Below are 19,263 nucleotides of genomic sequence, written 5' to 3'. Positions count from 1 at the left end.
ATGGTAGGAGAAGCTTCAGGCAGCTCAGCGTGGGCTTGCCAGGGTAAGTTTTGCAGCCTGGTGAGCTGTGTAAGCAGTGTGCGAGTGCCGGAGTGGTGGGTGCTAACGCGGTGTCCTCGTGCTTGCAGAGAGCCACATCCTGGAGGACGTGAACCGCTGCATCGTGGCGCTGCGGGAGCAGGACGCCGAGGGCCTGGACCGCGCTGCCGGCGCCATCCGCGGCCGCGCCGCGCGGGTCGCGCACGTCGTGGCGGGGGAGATGGACAACTACGAGCCCGGAGCCTACACCCAGGGCGTCCTGGGGCACGTGCAGCAGCTCTCCGGGGCTGGTAAGGCCGAGCACGGAGCTTTTATCTCCTGTCACCTTCCCTTGGTGCGCTGCCTTAACGGGAATCCTACGGGCCGCTGCTGGAATGCACGGGGGGTGCATTGATGGCTCCCTCCGACGTGTCTCCTTCTAGCCAGCTGTTGAGCTAGGACGAGACCATGCGGTTCAAAAGTAATTTTTAACATATTACTTGAATTACAGGGTCTCTGTAAGCTTTCTTGAGTTATGGTACCCCCCTGTTACTGGCGTCCTTAATGCATGTAGCATTGTTTGGATACTTGGAACTAATGAGGTAGCAGCTTCCCACTTCATTGCACTGGCCTCACCACGCCTGCTCTAAGCACATGAAAGGCAAGCTCAGAGAAGGAGGTGCATGATTTGTGTGTGCTTCCACTTTAAAGACTGTTAAGCAGTAATCAGGTGTCCCAAAAAGTCAGTTTTACAAAAGAAATTTGAAACTTTCTAAAATATTAAGCAGTCTCCTTTCCATTTCCATAATATTAAAAAAGAGGGCATCCTATATTGGAAAATGCTTGTACTGGCCACAGGGGGTGTAACTGCACTGTTCTATAAATGGTTTCTGTGTTTTCCATAAATGAATCTCTGGCTTTTCATAATGTGTAATTAATTAAAAAAAATAAAATCTGTGTTGCTCCCAGTACTTCCATGTTTTACATGGTTGCAAGTCTCATAGTGGGGAGTTAAACTGCTCCTAAGAGATTTTCTGGCAAGTCTGTACATCCCTGGAATATAGGATTTGGCTTCCTGAACTCAGAGATCTAATTCCTTGCTCTTTCAATCTAAACAAATGTCGAGTACCTTACATTTAACTGACATTTTACCACAAGAAAAGGCAGGAATTTTGTTTGAGCTCTTTTCTAGTAAGTTCAAATATGTCCAGGGCAGAACTGCCCTCATGTGAACAGGAGTAAACTGACATTGCAGTGAAGTGGCAAAAGAGAACAATGGGAAGAGTTTGAAAAAGGCTCATCTGTGTTTTATCCTTTTTTCTGATATTTTGATAGGAAAATTGAAAAATTTTCACCATTGCACCCCTTTCTTCAAGATTTCTGGAAGTACTGTGACTAATACTGAGAGGGAAGCAGCATAGAAAAGCATAATTTAGATTCTCGTGTAAAAGCTGAGCCTGTTTTTCTTGAAACTAATAGTGTTTAAAGACATTGGGAGTTGACATTGATTTCTGTTCTGCTGCCTTGCTTTGACAGTAATATATATAATATACCTGAACCTGTCCATCTGCAGAAGACAGGGAGGCATAAAACTGGTTGTGGTTGGAATGTTTGCTTGTTTCAAGGGACATCAAGCATGGTCACATCTCAAATGACTTTTCAGTACTTCAAAGAATTCACTGTTTATGTTGTTCAGTAGGAGGGCAAAAAAAGACACACATACTTTTCATTTTCACCTGTATTTATGTGATCTGCAGTGAACACATGTTGAACTGTGAGAGGGCTGCTTGGTTTTGTTTTAACTTTTTCAGCTTACGGGTAAAATGCGGGTAGGTTGCAGCCCACAGGTGTAACCTAAACCATTCTATCCCAGCTGATTGCAAGGGGAAAGTTCACCAGGAGAGAGCTCTGTATTTGTGCTGCTATAAACTCCTCAGTTAACTTCCACAATAACCTCAGGCAGTGAAGGGTATTCTTTATGCCCAAGGAAGAGGTAAAGTGTTACTCATGAGAAATTACTGCAGGCAGAGTATAGAATTAGTGAAAACAAAATTAAAGAGTATACATGGAAATAGCAGAGAACTAAAAATAAAAATGGACGAGTGAATGGGAGAAGAAATAGGAAAGATGCAAATTGGAGGTAACAGAAGGGAGAAAATGTGCATAAAGAGGAGCAGATATATTTACTGTTTGTTTTAACAAAGATCAAGGTTAAATTGTAGAATATATGATGAGGTAATGTATAAGAAAAGAAAGATATTTAATTCTCTGCATTGCAGTATGCAAGGAAAGAGCAAAGATCACTGTCTGTCTCTTCAGCTGGAAGGCATCAGAGGTATTTAAGATAAAGTGAGCTGTTCAACAGTTGTATCTTAATACTGCCACAAAATGAGTATTAAAAACTGGAGCTTAATTTCTCAGCTCAGGTGTAGTCTGGTGTACAGAGGAGCTGTGAGCAGCCAAGTGCATCTCTACAGCACCACACAATGGAGGGTCCTCTTTCTCAGGCATATTTGTCCTGTTCCTCTGTTTACCCCTTCCCTTTCCCTGAACAAGAAGGAAAACCCTGAGAAGACTAACGACAAGGCCTTGTAAAAGCCCCATCTATGGTGTTTTAGAAGTTCAATAGTACCAGAGCTGAAGTTGTCTTTGCAGCCCTGCCATCCCTTGATTTGCCCTCTGTGTGTGGGTGACATGCCTTAGGACACTGTGGCTATGTGATCATAGCCAGCTGTGTTACCAAACAGCTGCTTTGTGCACGTCACTGCCTGGGCGTGTGCCAGGGCCACGGACTGGGTCAGGGGGGCTCCTGTCCACAGGCTCCATTTAGAACATAATGAGGCACAAGGCTGTGGGACAGAATGTGTGAGCTCATGTTGGATGTAGTTACAGAGGCACTTGGTGTTCTTGCTCTTCTGGACTGACTCTGTGGTTGCACTGGCAGGGCTGTGCAGGGTTCCTGCTGATAGCCAGTCCTTGGGGCTGCAGGGTGGGGGTGCAGGGTGGCTCCCCAGCTCCTGCTGTCTGCCTGGGCTGGTTCCACACTGCAGTGTCCCCGGGCTGTGGCCCTGGGCTGTGACTGGGCCGTTCTCTGTCCCCTGCTCCCAGTTTCTGGGGAGCAGCTGTGTGGGTAGGGAGGAGCTGCAGAGCGTTCCAAGGCCCAGGGCAGGGGGCTGTAAGTCAGCATTGAGCCTCATGGCCCAAGTCTGTATGGAACCTAGGGACCCTGGAGATGATTTCAGCCATGGGGGTGTTCTGGGGAGGCATGGCTCTAGCCCAGCAGCGCCTGTTTGACTGAACAAGGGTAAAGTAATTGAGCTTGAGGCTGTGTTCTGGTGTGGTTAAGGCTGGGAAAACTTCACTACTGGTGCCTCTGTCATTCCTAATGTCTGGCACTGTTTGTTAGATTGAAATACACAGATTATTGCATTTTGGTAGAGTTTGTGTACTGTTGTATCAAAGCAAAATGAAACTTTTAGGAACTCTCTTTATAAAATCCTAAGGTATTTCTTCTTCAGAACTGGGAGGGTGATCTTGTTCTGTTCTTTTAAATACCAGTCTCCTCTGTTATTTTATTGCCTGCCAGAGTCTGCAGCAGTTAAATTTAAGTCAAGAATTTATATTATGGCATATATCTGTTGGTAGAGTAAAAGGTTTGTATTGTAAATTCGGTCTGCAATTCTGCTTTAATGCCGAACTCTAATGATATACATATAAGTATAAAAACATAAATTCTTTAGTTACTTCAATGTCTACAGATCTTGTAAGAAAAACAAGGGAAAAGGTGGAGACAAAGATGACAAGTATTTTAACTGCCTCAAGTCTGCAGTTGGCCAAAACATGTAGCTTTTAGACTTTTTTGGAGCGCTTGGGTTTGTGTTCGGTGATTTTCTTTAGAACCTTCACAGCCTTCAGTTACATTTTGGCAGCATATTTTAACATATTATGTGCCAGTATGAATTAGTTTATTTAGTTACACTAATGTGTGTATTTATTTCCTGGTCCCAGGACTGCTATTTTGATCACCTTCCAGTCTCCCCTTTCCCTTCATAGCCCTTTCAGTGTGGGTGCTTCTACAGCCCTGGATTAATACTGACCTACTACACCTGAACCAGGGCTTTCTTGTACAGTAATTTATTAATTGATTCTCCAGGAGGGATTAAATCTACTGCATTGCTTTTCTCTAGGAAAAGGTAATTTACCTTAGCCATAAAAAGACAGTGGTATTTTCATAATACAAGCCTCCTTCCATCTTGGCTTTTTATGCAGCTTTTCCATTTCTTGCAAGCCTGTGTGCACCAAGCTAATGGCTTGTATTTTCCTGGCTGCTTCACTTGCCTTTTTTAATTCCAGTTGACAGGTTTGTCACAGCACTTATGTGAAATGACTGGCAGTTTCTTTGTCCCCTGCCTCGAGTCTTCTGCAGTAGGGATGGTCCGTTCTTCTTTGGAAATGTGGCTCTTTCACCCAAAAGGCACCCTCCAGAGAGGGAATGCAAGAGGGGTTGTCTGTATTCTCCTGCCCACTCTGACATTTAATACTTATTTTGTCATCTTCTGGTAAATTCATCTGAGCCAGCATGGGGAGAGAGGAGCACTTCAGAGACTTCACTGGCTTTTCCTAAGGGGTGTCTTCAGATGGGATCCTGAGATGGGGTGAACGGGCAGTTGAAGGTCCTTGCCTCTTGTTGAAGAACAAAAGATACCAATATGACTGACTTTATTCTAAATTATTTATTTAGGAGTGGCTAAAATGAGGTGAATGGACCTTACTCATTCTGTGGGGCACACAAAAAATCATAAGTTTTTATTAATTTAAAAAGATTAATTTAGAATTTTATTAATTCAGAAAGTTTTTAATGAAAAAGTATTTTTCACTAGTTGTTCATCGCTGTCAGAATAAGATCTAAAGAGAATACTTGCTGTTCAAGTCTGTTTAGTGTTCAGTGATTTTTACTCTTGCTTATAAAACCCAAAGACTGCTGAAGAAGAGGATTGACTCCTATCACTTCAAAATACATAAAAAAAAGAAAATCCCCAAAGCATTTGAAGAAGGAGAGAGGCCTGAGCATGCAAGCTTATGGGATTGGTTAAGTTTGAAAGTGGTGCTCAACCCAGACAAGGAATATTTGATAAGCAACTATTCAGTGGAATTATTGTAAGAGCTAAAAGGAAAAAAAAAATGGGCCAAGAAAAACACTGAGGGTATTTGCATGGCTTAGCCTAAAATATGCTTTCTGATGAGTTCCATGGTGATTGTAAGATAATAACTTAAGAAATAGCCCTTGATTCTTGTGATTTTTACTATGTTACAGAGTCAATAACCTCCATTTGGTGGAGAATGCAGTGAGGCTTTTTTTTTAGGGCTCTGTTTGGATCCTTCTGTGAAATTCTGTTAAAAATGCTGGCTTTAGAAACTTGATTTTGCTTCTTATCTAAGAATGTTCTGAAAAACAGGGGGAAAGATCAACTTTTTTTGGGTTCCAGGTAATCAAAAAATGACCCTGAACACTGAAATTTCTTTTTGCCAATCTTTTCTTCCTTTCCTCTAGCTCAGAACTATTTTTGCTTCACTGTTAATAACAGTGTAATGCCCATGTTGATTATAGGCACTGTGTGGGCATTAAGGTGCCTATAACTCCACATCTGCTTCTTTGAAATGCTGTTGCACTTAGTGATCATTTAAAGCACTGAGAAGAAACTGCTCCCCAGTGCACTGCTCCCCCAGGCCTTGCTCAGTGCCCAGCACAGATGCACTGTTCAGAGCAGTCCTTGAACACACACTCAGTCTCCAGGAACTTTCCTCCTCAAGAGAAATCTTAGAGCAGCCTTGAATATGCAGCATTGTTATGAAGTAAATACATGTTTCTGAAGGTAAGAAATTTGGGTTTGTGGTGTTCAGTTGAGTTTTGATGCTTTTTTGGTTGTTAGGTCATTTTCCTGGATTAGGATTATAAATACCCTTCTGCTGCCTGTCATGGATGTGGCACAGGTGGTTTTGCTCCATCTAAGCTCCATGGGGAGTGGGAGGAAGGCTGGGGAAGGGTCTCTTGGTTTGAGTGACATTGGTGGAAAAACTGGAAAAGTGAGGCTGTTGTGTGAATTCTAAATCTTGCTCCCCTGGTAATGCATTTGCCACCAGGTGAAGCCTGGTTTACCTGCAGCCTGATTTTGGAGCAGAGGACACTTGGGAAGCCTTCCTTAAAGTCAGAATGCCACTGAACACCAGTGTTGTCTTTGCTTCTGCAGTTTCCACAGGCCCTACAGGGAAACTGAGGATGGCACTATACTAATGGGCAGTAATGTCCTTTTTGTTTTCTCTCTCCGGTGTTTTGTGGGCTGGGGTTTTTGTTGGTCGGTTGGTTGGTTTGTTGGATTTTTTCAAGTAGAATTGCCCTTCTGTAGTCATTGTGTGTGACATTTTGTGACAACCTTCCCTCACCTGGAGCTACATTAAGAAGTGACTCATTACTTTCCAATGTCTCTATAACTTGAATTTATCCCTTTTAATATATCTTTGTCTTTTAGATCTTAAGGACCACTAGACTGGTCTGGTTCAGTAGAGTCCCTTCATTAATGACAGCCCTTCCCTAAGCTGATAACAAGATCAGGGACTCTGCTCTTCCTTTAACTGCATTTTTTTTTAACTGGAGCAAGCTCTTGAACTTGCACAAGGTTTTCTCTATGCCCATATCAAAGCCATTTCTTTCATTTCAGCTGTGACTTCCTTGCACAAGCTCTTAAGTGCCTTGACCTCTGTAATTTTAAGGACATTTCATTCTCTTCTAGCTCTGTAACCTTTCCAGTTACTTGGAATGTGTTTTCCAGAGCCTCTGGGACACAGTTTTATCTCATTACTGTTATCATAATGTTTATCTTGCAGTCTTGATCCTACAAGCCCTGATGCTATTGTTCCTTTGCATTTCTGGGGAGTTGCAAGCATCTGTGTCTGTTGCACTTGCCCATGGTTAACTTGCTGTGTCTCAGGCACTCGTTGATTATTTATTTCCTTTGCCAGTCCACATTCAAAGAATCCTTTCATCCTCTTGCCTTTTAGAACAGTGTAAGATGTTGGAGATGGCATCTTTCTTACAGAAGCTGAAATTTTTGTCTATTTTACAAGTTTTTTGCAGTAGGAACATTTTAATTCTTAATGAGCAGTTTTAGCTTCATATGATGTGTCCTGGAGCCAGCTGGTCAGATCTGCCTGCTGGGTTATCCCAGTACATACTAGAGTCTTTGGAATACTTTGGAATTTACCACTCTTCTGACCATTTGCTTTTGTAACATTTACATATCAGAGCATGATTTGCCTCCTAAGCAGGATTGTGAACTGAGTAACTGGATTTCATAGATTATCAGTGCTTAAGAGTTCATTTCCTATTTCATAGTATCTACGAGGACTGTTTTGGTTTAAATTGTGAATTTGAGTCCAGTTTCAGTAAGGATTTCCTTAGACCTGAAAAACTGCAGTATGTTTTTGTTCTTCAACTGTAGCTCATTCTTAAGTTCTTCATAGAAATAATTTCCTAACTGGAATTTACAAAAAGCACCTTTCACAGTTTTCATTTTTGCATGTAATACACTATGTTTTACTATAAAAGTCATAATTTTGTGACATGTCCTATCATAATCAAAAGTAAATTATTGCTCCACCTTCCTCCAATAATACTTTCAACTGCATACATCTAACTCTGTTTAAGATATTTTTAGTTATTCCTTTCTGGCAGCATGCCCTCAGCCCTTTGTGCTTCCTTCTGTAGAAACCATGAACTTTCAGATCTGGAAATGATGCAGTAGCTCTTGATGGGGGGAGCATATGCATAATTCAGTAGTATTTATATATGTCTGTATATGAATGCTTGGATTATAAATCTGTTAATGTAGTAAAATTGATTCTTGCTGAAATCATAAACGATAAGCTTGTCTTCATTTTGTTCACCTTGTCTCAGTAAGTCTGTCACCACCATTCATTGCACTATTGGGAGAAGTGGCATTGAATTCATTCTATACTAAATAAATTTCTGTAACTAGGGCTTCTCCTCACTTTCTGGGGGCTCTATTCTGTTTTCTACCAGAATGCCCATCTCTGAAGCTGGTTTTGTTTGCTGCAGGCCTTTTGTGTCACAGTCGATGAGAACACAGACCACGTCCCCAGTTTACCCAGTGCTGTTAGACAGCTGCAGTGGATTGGAATGATGCAGTGGGCAGCAGACAAAGTGCAAGGAACGCGTCCATCAGAACAGAAGCGTTTGCCATGGAGTTTCATGCAGGAATGTACAACTGTCTGTCGCTCACACACCTTTTTGATTGTTGTCAGGCATTAAAAATTCAAAGGTAGGCAGCTTCAGTCAGCAGTTGGAAAGGCCTGTATCTTGGTATTGTGCAAAAAAGTTGTTGCAGAATTCCTGACCTTTCCCAAGCACTATAAAACAGCAGCCATGCTTTGCTCATGGAATACAGGGCCTTAGCCAGGCTAGGCAGTGAACTGTTGATGGCCCTCCTAATCAACAGGAATGTTTAGGGAAGACCCATAGATGTTTCAACAGCTTGTTTAGTTGAGGGGTTTGTGGGTTTTTTTCTTAGGGTTCAGTTTTACAATTTCTTTTCTGACCTGAGGCTTCAAGTAGCATTCCCTGCACCAGAATGTGTTTTCTCAGGAACCTTATTTTTGGTGTTGAGGGAGGCTTAAAATAATTGCCTGATACTGATTCCTTGAAGTCAGAAATGTTTAGTGAGCAGTTCTGGATGATATCAGCACACTGTTGGTTTTGATATGCTTATTTTTAGGAAGGGGAGGCTAGATTTCAGGAGATACTGTGAAGCAGATCTCTGAGGGAGCATTCGTGGTAAAATAAACAATATTTGATGATAGTATGCCAAACATCAAAGTCAATACATGGATTATAACAGGAGTGCCAGAATAAGATGGGAAGGATGTAAGAATGTGACCCTGGGTAAGAAGATGGCACTCACTGTACACTTTCCAGAGTAGGCCTTGTCAAACTCCAAGTGTTGGGGAAAAGCTTTCTGGAGAACAGAGGGTGCTGAGGATGGGCTGGGCCCTAGTGCAGGTGACTTGTGAGAAAGGGGAGAGACTCACAGTTGAACATGGGGAGGTGGCAGCCAAGGGACAATGGATGGAGACCTGCAGCTTCCCCAGAGAGTTGCAGTGACTCTGCTGCCACTCACTCTTGGTGGAGGCAGGTGGCACAGCTAAGGGCAGTGGCCACAAGCTGCAGCAGAGAAAATCAGGGAGAGTGTGAGCAGAGCAGGGGATTTATTCACTGTAGTGCAGCACTAGAGCAAAGCTGCAGTGACATTTCTGTCTTTAAAGGTTTTCATAACTTAGCTGGACAAAGCTGTGCCTGGCCTGATGTTGTGTTGGCCTTATGTCTAAGGAGGTGATACGCAGAATCCTTTTCAAATTGTGTGTGTAGGGTGTTTTGCTTGTGTTAGATGCCAGCTCCATTCACTTAAGAACCATCTTTTCTGAGTAATTAAATGTTTTAATGTGGGCATTCATACTCTGCTGTAGTAATGTCAAATTCTTAGAGAAGAGTTCTTTATCTGTTTAGTGACTTGCTTGTTACTAGAAATACATACTGTTACTATTAAGAAGGACTTTGAGTGTAAAAATGCTTGCATATACTTCATTCAAAATCTGCAAATTTCTCCAGAATGTTAATACAGACCTCTTATATGAAGTGTTGTGTATTAAATGGTGGTCAAGCATAGAAACATTGCAAATGGATGCAGTCCATCTGTGTGGTTTAGACTGATATGTTTCCAAATAGGCAAAGAAGTATTTAGAACCTGTAGGTGCTCTGTTTTTCAAAGTGTTTGTTTACTCTTCAAGAGCACTCTTTGTGCTCTTTTCAAACCATGGCAATTACTTTCTTTTCCTGAGAGCTAATAGTAAAATTTTCAGCACTGCTCTAGATTTCTTTCCAGTAATAACATAGTCCTCTTGTGTTTATTTAATTTGTCCACTTGTCTTGCTTGTCTTTTATTCTGTGGGATAGGTAAGTAAGAACCTGTACCTAAAAACACATTTAGAGTTTGTATCTCAATAGTATTAGAAGCAAAGCTAGTTTTATTCAGTGTAGTTTTGTTCAGTTTTTAACCATTGTTTGTGAACTGATAACTGGCTTTTTTGAATCTTCAGTACTCTGTATATTGGAGGAAAATCATTATGTCTGCATTGTAGATTGGGCGGAGGCTTTCTTGTAGTCCATCTTTGTAAACTCTAAACCCCAAGTAAAGAACAAAAACACCTTGGGAACCTTTTCAGCCTTTCCATAGTCTCTCCAGAGAATTGATGTAGCAGGAAATGTAATTGGCAGTCCCTCTCTTGTCTGTCAGCAGTCCCCTGCAGCTGGAGTTGTCCCTCAGTGTCTGTGCAGAGCAGTCAGTACCTGTTACAAGTGATTCTCCAGCTGTTCCTTTGCTTTCTTGTACAGAGCTTTCTTTAGCTGAACAACTTTCCCCTACCGATGACAGTGGCATTAGCACTAATAACCATAAATGTTGCTAATCTATTTAAACATTAGTTGATGGAGAGATTTCAGGGAAATACTGAAGAAGGTTCTTTAAATGTAACTGATAAGCAGTTGGGTAAGATGGGATTTCTTTGTAGGACAGAATGTGTAATACAGGATGCAGTTATGGTTGGCATACTGAGTGCCAGCAGCCCCTTCAGGTTCCTGCTTTGAACCCTTAGGGAGTGCCACTTGAGTTTGTCACCTTGGCCACAAAGAAGCTGCCCATTGGTATTTCACCTTCTGCAGCTTGCAGGTTTATTGTTCTCAAATGATTATGTGCTACAGTTGAACATTCTCATTAAAAATGTGGCAGCATCCCTTTATCACTGTTGATTTTAATCCATTTCAGTATACCATGTTCTAATAATGAAGCTTCCACGTGGGCTTCAGCAATTAGAACCTAATTCCAAATCCACTGCAGCAATTGCCACTGACTCCTCTGGCTGTCGTGCAGCCCTTGGGTTCCTGTTCCTTCTGAGTGGTGCCAGTGTTTGTGACCCCACTGAACAGAGTCCCACTGCTCTGAGGGGCTGCAGCAAAGGCAGGAAGCACACACAGACTTACTCTGTCACGAGTCACTGCTTTCTGACTCATTCTCAGGCTAGCTCTGAATATTAAATTTAGAGGCAGTATTTTTCTGGCACCATTCAGAAAAATATCTTTTCTGTGCTTGACAGCATTTATTGGTATTTCACTGTAATTAAGTGTTTGAGGATTTTGGCTACCAAAATGTATTTTCCTTGTGCTTACTTTTAAAATGTCAGCAGTCTTCCATGAAAAATAATTCTTCTTGACGAAATTATTTCAGTTATGTTGAAGTAGACATAAGACTAAAACGTAGTGACCCTTTTCTCAATACGTTTTGTCCAAGGAGATTTTGTGTTGTATGTTTTTGTTGTTTGCTAACATATGTCAAAACCACGGTATCTGACTCTGCCTAAAAAGCTGTATTGATTTTCTGATATTTCCCAGGGGGATATGCATTTTTTTTTTGTCTTTGGGCCAAAAAAAGCTTGGAATCTTGTGCAGTTTTATTCTTTGTGGCTAATTCAATTAATTTCAGGTTTTCTAGGTTGATGCTACACCCACTGGGAACCAGATTTCTAAAAAGACAATATTTCTAGTAATCTACCAAAATAGGTGGCTGCATTTCAAAATTAAATGTTTAAATTGTTGTCTGCTGTTAATGTTTTGAAGACCAACTCATTGTCGGCATAGTTATATTTGAAATATGGAAATATGGCTCAGGTACATGTTCTGAGCTTCTGAAAGGACACTGGTGTCTCCCAAGATAAAGTTACTGTAGTACATGAAGAGCAGCTGGTACCAAGCAGTTGTAAATTCAGCACCACTGCCATGCCCCCTCCATAAGGACTGGCTGGGGATCACAGACAGGTTGGTGTGTTGCTGTGCTCAGTTGTTTCTTCCCACTTTTCTCCTTTAAAGGGTGACTGTAAGGTTTTTGTGAATTACCCCATTCTCTAGTTTTGGTTTATAGCACAATGCATGTGCAATGCAACCAAAGAAGGTTCACAGAGAGGGGTTCAGGGTGGTTGTAATTTTATTTTTTATTAAACTCTCAGGACTTTTCTTTCCCACTTAAATTGCTAAAAAGCTGCTCTCTGTTCAGATAGTCTCTCTTACATAGAATGAAGTCACTTGCTCCCCACAAGGACTTAAATTTCCTCTTAATTTCCTTTTTATGGCATTTCCTGTGTCCTGCTCAGTCAATTTGGAAAATCCCACTTTGGGAATATTTGGTCAGCAGCCTGTAGAAATTGCCTGATACATGAATTGCCTCTTTGCTCTTGCTGGCTGAGCTTTGGCTGTGTTTGGGGTGGTTTTTAGGTAGACTTTGGGTATTTACTAGTCTTAGTTTCTGTGTAGCTATATGGCATTCCATGTAGTGCAGATTCCTCTAAACGAAACCCAGAGACTGCACTTGAAGGAAGGGCAGGCATGTTCTGGGCTGAGGAGTAGTTCCTGTTTCCACAGCTTGTGGATGTCAGGCTGTAGCAGGGGACTGATGAGACAAGACAGGCCCACATGGTCCACACTGTCTGCTAAGGAATGAGAAATAAATTCTGAAATTCCTCTCATCTGTCCTAGGGGGAAATGTCATTCTCATCTGGGATCTCATGGTCAGTCTGTCCTTGAGCATGGCAGCAAAATGTATTAGGTAGAGGGCTTCAAAAAAAGGAGGATTATGTAAATTATTGAAATTATCTCTCTGCTCTTTTGGATGCTGTGACCTGTCTCTAATGAGTTCCTTATGCAGGGGAGCTCATGTTCTCCCTCCAAAGCATGGCCACAAAGAAACCCTTTGAAGATGGCTGAGAGGGATCCCACTGAAGCCTCAGACCGTGATGTTCAGATGCAGGACACTGCTTCAGTTCTCAGCTGCAGTGTTCCATGCCTTTGCAGGCTGTGGTCCAGGGATTCCTAAATCCCAAGCAATCCCCTGTGCCCATGTTACAGAGAGCAGGGACTGGTGTGTATATCTGAACTGTCCAGGTGCAAAACAAAACAACTCTTGTTCCAGGTAGGAGGCTGAATCACTGTCATGGGTGTGTTTAGGGGAGAAATAAATTAGGAACATTTCAAAATTAAAAGCAGCAATTTACTGGATTGTTACTCATTAATTACACACATTGCCAATAATTAGGTCTCACTTGCTATCAATATTTTCTCACATTCAGGACAGTTAGCTCCTAAAAATCTTACCCTTGTTAGCTGTGAAGATCTGGTACCACAAAACTGTGGTCGTGTTCAGCATAGTTTCTGTATAAATATGTCTGTAAACATACACATACAAAAATATTCATGATGTCCATTTGTACATAGCTAGGTAATTATATACTTATGTCTACGTGTATATACACACTCAGCTGTGGTTTGTGGGTCTGCCAGCAGTCTGCCAGCTTTGCAAGCTGCAAAATGCACAGCTGCAGCTGGCACAGGTCTGAGTTAGAGAAGCAGATAAGCTTGCTTTTTGTTGGGAAACTTTTTATGTGCATCAGGCCTCTCCCTGGACTACTTCATGTTCTATTACACTGTTATTATGCAGAAACTTTGGCATGAAATACTAAATTCCATTAGAATAATTTGTAGATCTTTATGCTCTAAATAGTCAAGAAGGGGACAATGGGGGATTCTGAGATCGTGCCTCTCATACACTGGCCTAGGATTGAAGCTGCCAGAGGAATATGAGCTCTTTCAGGTGTTGTATGTTCCACAAATAGTTAATCTCTTCTCCTGCATAAAACCTGTAAACTTGTTACCAAATAAGGTGAATGCTAATATAAAGGGTATATCAAATACCTATATCACAAAGCTCTTCTGCTTCATTCATATACATATATATGTAGATATATGTAAATGTATTCCTTAGAAAGCCATTGGATACAGTGGCATAGTAAGAAGTTACCAATTTAACACTGTATCACAGAAATAGAGGCTTGAATTAAGAGTTTGTACCATAGTGAAATTAGTTTCAGGAGCAGCTTCATCTTCACGTTAGGATTGCATTATGTGGATTTGTAAGAGTCACAAGTCATTGGAGTTTCAAAACCTACTTGTGTTATTCAGCTCAACCTTTTGCAGTGAGTGCACAGTACTCTTTTTTGCAGTCATTCCTTTATTATTTCTGTGTATTTTGGAACACCTCTAATGAAGCTATCTCCATCAGTCACTGAAACAATCTGTTCCATTCTGAATTTTTTGTTAGGTGCTGTGACTCAGGCTGCTGCCAGCAGATCCCTTTTATTCCACATGGTGTCCCTTAGCCAGCACAGTTGTCTCAGCTTAGATGGGTTTTATTTTTTAATTCTTTCTGTACCATTCTGGATTGCAGTGACAAGAAGAGCAGAGGTTATACTTAGCAGTAAAATTGGCTTACTGGAATAGGCAGTGTTCTTACCGTCTGAAATTCTTATACACCTTTCGAGAAGAAATTTACAAATGCTTATTTTTAAATCACAGGAAGTGCAAACTATTGTTTGCTCTCAAAGAGTGTAATTAAATCAAGAAGCACTGAATAAAGGCTGTATGGCTATTAACTAGGTTTCTTACCTTTCTCTAGTACTACCTTGCATTTAACAGGTGTTTTTAATCTTTACAACCATACTTTTCTTTACTTCCACTGCATTTTTGCAGCTGGAAAGCTGTTTAAATTCTCTGTAAGCAACCTGTATATACCCATCACATTGACTTTCATGCCAGGTGATCAGGTTATGGGGGAATAATGAAGTATTTGAGATACACACCTCTTGTGTTAAGTCACTTCTGCTGCTGCCACCACCTGTGCCTTGGTGTGGGTCTGGGCTGCTCACACCTCTGTTACCTTGTCTGCTGCACATCTGCTTTATTTCAGTGCTCTGCTATCATGCTAGTTTCATATGAAACTCATCCAGTAGCTTTTTAGGCCTTACTTGACTGTACTTCAGGTGGGTTTTTGCAAGTTTTCCTCCTCTTAGAGTCCTAATTCATAACTAGTAACTTACCCTGATTTTCTTACCTTCAGAAGGAAAACCATTTTTTCACTCCAGCTTGCCCAGATTCATTTTTTTTGAATGGTCTTTTTTTAATGAGTTTTCTTTGGGCACAGAAGATGTCTGCAGGTGGCTGAATCCCCAAGAGAGTTGTCTCCTGTGTTGAAAGGCCACTGGAGTTAAGCCAAAGCTGTGGCAGGGTTGCAGTGTGTGTAGCTGGGCTCTGAAGCTGTGCCACAGAGAGCTTCAGTCACTGCCTGTGCTCTCACTTCCATTTCAAAGCTGCCTTTGAAGGAGCAGCTCTTCAGTCTTTGTTCCAGTGGGAGCTCTGCAGCCTTTCCCCACTCTGCTGGCACCACTGGGTGAGTTGCTCAGAGTCTTTGTACATGCAGATAAACACTGAAGGGAAACTTTGGTTATTTACCACTAATTCTTTTTCTTGAGATAAATTGTGGGTTTGCTAGTTTCTTCCCTTTTTTCCCTGAGTGAAGAACTGTAAAGAATTTGAATTTTTAAAAAAAAGTAAATTTTTTTCAGGTCAGTTCTAGGAGGTGGTGACTGTTCATGTCTGGTAGGTGTGTTTGTTCTGTTAAGACACTCTTTAGGTGAGTGTTGGACACGTGGATGGTTTGGCTTTGCAGCCTGTTGGTTTTTCACTGTAAGCTGCTTTGGTGGTGGCTGAAGTGGTGATAATCACTTAACCCAGCTGAAGTAAAAGGGGCAAGCACAGTGGCTCCTGCTTCCCCTGTTGGCAGTGGCTTCTGCAAAGCTGAGAATCTGTTTTCCTGATTGTTTTATTGTTAAAAATAACAGGCACAGAGTTGCTAGTTGGAAAAAGGGATTAGTGAAGTTTAGTTTTCTATGTGAAGAGCTGGGCTCTGACAGCTATTAAACTACAAACTGGGTTCATTAGTTGGTTTTGATTGAAGATTACAAAATCAAGCAAAAACATTAGAGGACTAAGAAGATATGCCTACAAGGAAATATGAAAAGTATTGTTTAGAAAAACAGTGGAATTAGGAAACACTTGGTGAATTTTAAAGCAAATTAGGTTAATTTCAAGAATGTATTTTTGATAGTGTGAAATCTTTAATTACTTTAGGGACTTTGAACATTATGCTTATGAACATATTGGTCTTTTCCAAACATCCTCCTTTCTGCACCTTCCCTCTCAGGGAAAGCAGGATTACAGATGCTCATATTGAAATTTGCTTTTAGTTTTTGTTGCAGGAGAAACAGAATGGAACACAAAGAAAACAGAAATAAAATGTACAAATAAAACAAACAAATCCCCATAAAAATTTAGTACTTCTCAGTTGTCTAACACTTGATATTTTTAATTTTACTTGTTTGATTTTGCTTTTGAAAGACTGAAAAAATAAGTAATTTCCTCCTATTCTCAGTTGCATCCACTTCTCTACTATATTTAGGCTGCCTAGAAAAATAAAGCCAAGTACAGGAAATATGCACATTATTGGTGTAATTCAGTCCACTTAATGCAGTATTTAAGAGGGTTGCCTGACTATTCGAGGTCTATAAAGTATTTTGGATGTTAGTTATCCATGAGTAGGAGCTCATATATGCACCAAAATGCTCTTTTTTAGCCATTGGTTGGGAGCTCAAAACTGAAATAAATCCCAGTAGTCTTGGATTTGATGGAATTGTCCTATCACTTACAGGGAAAATGAGCAGGAAATAAGGCCTGTTTGATAGCCCAAGTGTATTTTCACACTTCATTAGCAGTTGGTGTGTACATGTTTTAGAACTGCAGTACAGTCTTGTGTTTTAATTGTCTGTGTAAAAGTGCTGTTGCTGCAAAGCCCCATCTGAAATGCTGCTGGAGGGGGGCCCTGAGGTGGTGGTTCTGTACTCAAGTGCAGCCTGGGTTGCTCCACTTAGAATTATTTTGATAGTCTAGAGGCCAAAATCTTTGTTTAACTAGAAAGAAAACCATTTCAAAATGATGAAAAGTTCTCATTCAGTGGTGGTTCTTTGATTTATTTTTTTAAGCAATAAATAGGCACTTGTTCTCCATAATAATTTTATGTGATTGCAAATGAAAAATGTCTTGTATTTTTTCTGTACTATTATAAATCTTTCCACTGACCTTTTGGAAGGTGTGACAATTCCAGTGATATTCTGAAGAGGCACTGATTTTAAATACCCTCTTTTTCAAATTAAGTGGCAACTACTTGTTGGCTCAAAGACAGTGAAGTTACTGTAATTTGAGAATGAATTTAACTGTCTCCAAGGGCTATGTGGGTCTCCTCATCAAAGTTAGGGAGGAAAGCATTATTGGGGCATCGAAGTTGCCAGGTTTTCTAATTCAGAAATCATCATGTCTTCAGCTGAAGCTTTGTCTGCCTACAGATTTATTGTATACTTCAAGATTTGCCTGAAATGTTCCACATCAGTTGTATTAGCAGTAGTGCTTTCATGCGTTAGGGATTTGTGAATTGCACAGTGTGGAATTGGGGAGTGGAGGGTGGAACACAAACAATGTTAGTGTTTGAAATCAACACATTGCCAGAGAGAGCTTTAGTACCATGAGGTTTGTTGCTGATATTGAATATTACACAAGTTCAGTTTTATCCTTTTGCATTTGTTTCTTCTATGTCCTCAGACTCCAAGTGATAGGAAATGAGTTTGGTCTGGGCTTGTTTGAGGTCCTTCTGTGTGTGTGATGGATTTTCCATCTGCATTCCTTCCGTATTCTGTGCCGGGTTTCCTTTGCTTCAGGGTGGTGTGAAGGCTTGAGGGAAATGCAGTGCTGCCAGGCCACCATGCAGAACAAGGCCCTGGGGCAGCAGCAGAAAACCCCCAGGCCTTCTGGATAAAGCACAGGTTAAAATCTAACTGGCTCAAAATGCACAGTTTGTTTGATTCAAACAAGATAAATTGCCCTGGTAAATTCGGGTTGCAGTTGTGGGACTTGCTCAGCTGAAGAATAAACATCAGTGTTCTGCTGGTTACATCTCCATTCAGACTGAAAGCAGATTAGGAAATAGTGGAAGTCTGTTCAGCAGTGGTTCCAACTTTAAGCCACGTTGTTCGTCCTGATTTTCTGGGTAAAATTGCTATTGAAATCAACAACAAATTTTTACAATTGCTTCCACAGCTCCTCTTTTAAAACTTCTTTCTTCTTTTAGTACTGTATAACCACCCACAGCTTATGTGCTTACCATGTGCATTTTTATAACTGTGATAAAAACTACAAATGTATTCTCACTTAAAAGTAATTGCACTATTATTGTAATGCTTTTTAGAAAATAAAGTTTTTATCAATGTCAGGTGTTTTTCCAAAAAGAAAAAAAACCTACATTTTCTTTTATGCTCACTGAATTTTGTTGTTTTTTGGTGTTTTTTTTAATAGTGATTCCAGAGTTTATTAGCCAAGTAAATATTGCATTGGAGAGCTTAAGCAAGAGCACAGTGCATCTGTTTGATGACAACCAGTTTGTTGACATTTCCAAGAAGGTGTATGATACGATTCACAACATCAGGTGCTCCGTCATGATGATTCGGGTAAGTCTGGAATTTGTTCTTTTCATACTGATGGCTGAGATGGGTCAGGATGTCAGGACATTTTTGGGAGCACTCAGAACTGTGTGTGTGATAAATGCCCCCAAGCTCATATCCAGGTTGAACTGGGCTGGGAAGCTTGGGTTACAGTGAAACGTGTGATTGTAACTCCACAAGGCTAGAACTGCATTGAGTACCACGTCAGAATGTTGCACAAAAATGTTTTTACTTCTTTAAAAATACATTGTTTTGTTTGGTTGGTAAAGATCTTTGTTCTCTTCATTAACTACTAACTTGCAGCTACCAAACCAAATCTTGTAGTTCTTCAGCTTTAACCTGTGGAATGTAGGAGAGAGAGTATTTCCAGGTGATTCTGATATTCCCATATCAAGTTCTTCCAGCCTTACACCAGAAGACTCAACCTGATTTCTTTGTCTCACACAATTACAATCACTGCGCTTACATTTATGTTTTTCCTGAAGTTCAGAAACTGAATCAGAGCAGCTTATTTTTAAAATTCAAGCCAGAATTTTGTCAGATGCAGAATTTCCCCCAAATATTTTCATAAAGAATGATAAACAACTGAGCTGCAATGTCTGTATGTTCAGCAATTTCATTTTACTAGAAGATTAATCATTAATAATATAGATAGATTTTTCAAAGAAAGTTTATCTTCTGCGCTGACTTTGC

General features: G+C 40.7%; 1 protein-coding gene across 1 annotated transcript in view; it reads left to right on the top strand.

Annotated features, from left to right (window-relative positions):
• Positions 1-19,263, top strand: part of CTNNA3 (catenin alpha 3) — a 431,599-nt gene that overhangs the window by 328,205 nt on the left and 84,131 nt on the right. The window contains exons 12-13 of the mRNA XM_066555001.1: positions 129-329; positions 18,425-18,576. Of these exons, the coding sequence (XP_066411098.1) occupies positions 129-329; positions 18,425-18,576 (353 nt within the window). The remainder of the gene's footprint in view (positions 1-128; positions 330-18,424; positions 18,577-19,263) is intronic.

The sequence above is a fragment of the Molothrus aeneus genome, chromosome 8 (genome assembly GCF_037042795.1).
Source record: "Molothrus aeneus isolate 106 chromosome 8, BPBGC_Maene_1.0, whole genome shotgun sequence".
Taxonomy (NCBI): Eukaryota; Metazoa; Chordata; class Aves; order Passeriformes; family Icteridae; genus Molothrus; species Molothrus aeneus.
The sequence above is the reverse complement of the archived record's forward strand: the minus strand, read 5'-3'. Positions and strand labels throughout refer to the sequence as shown.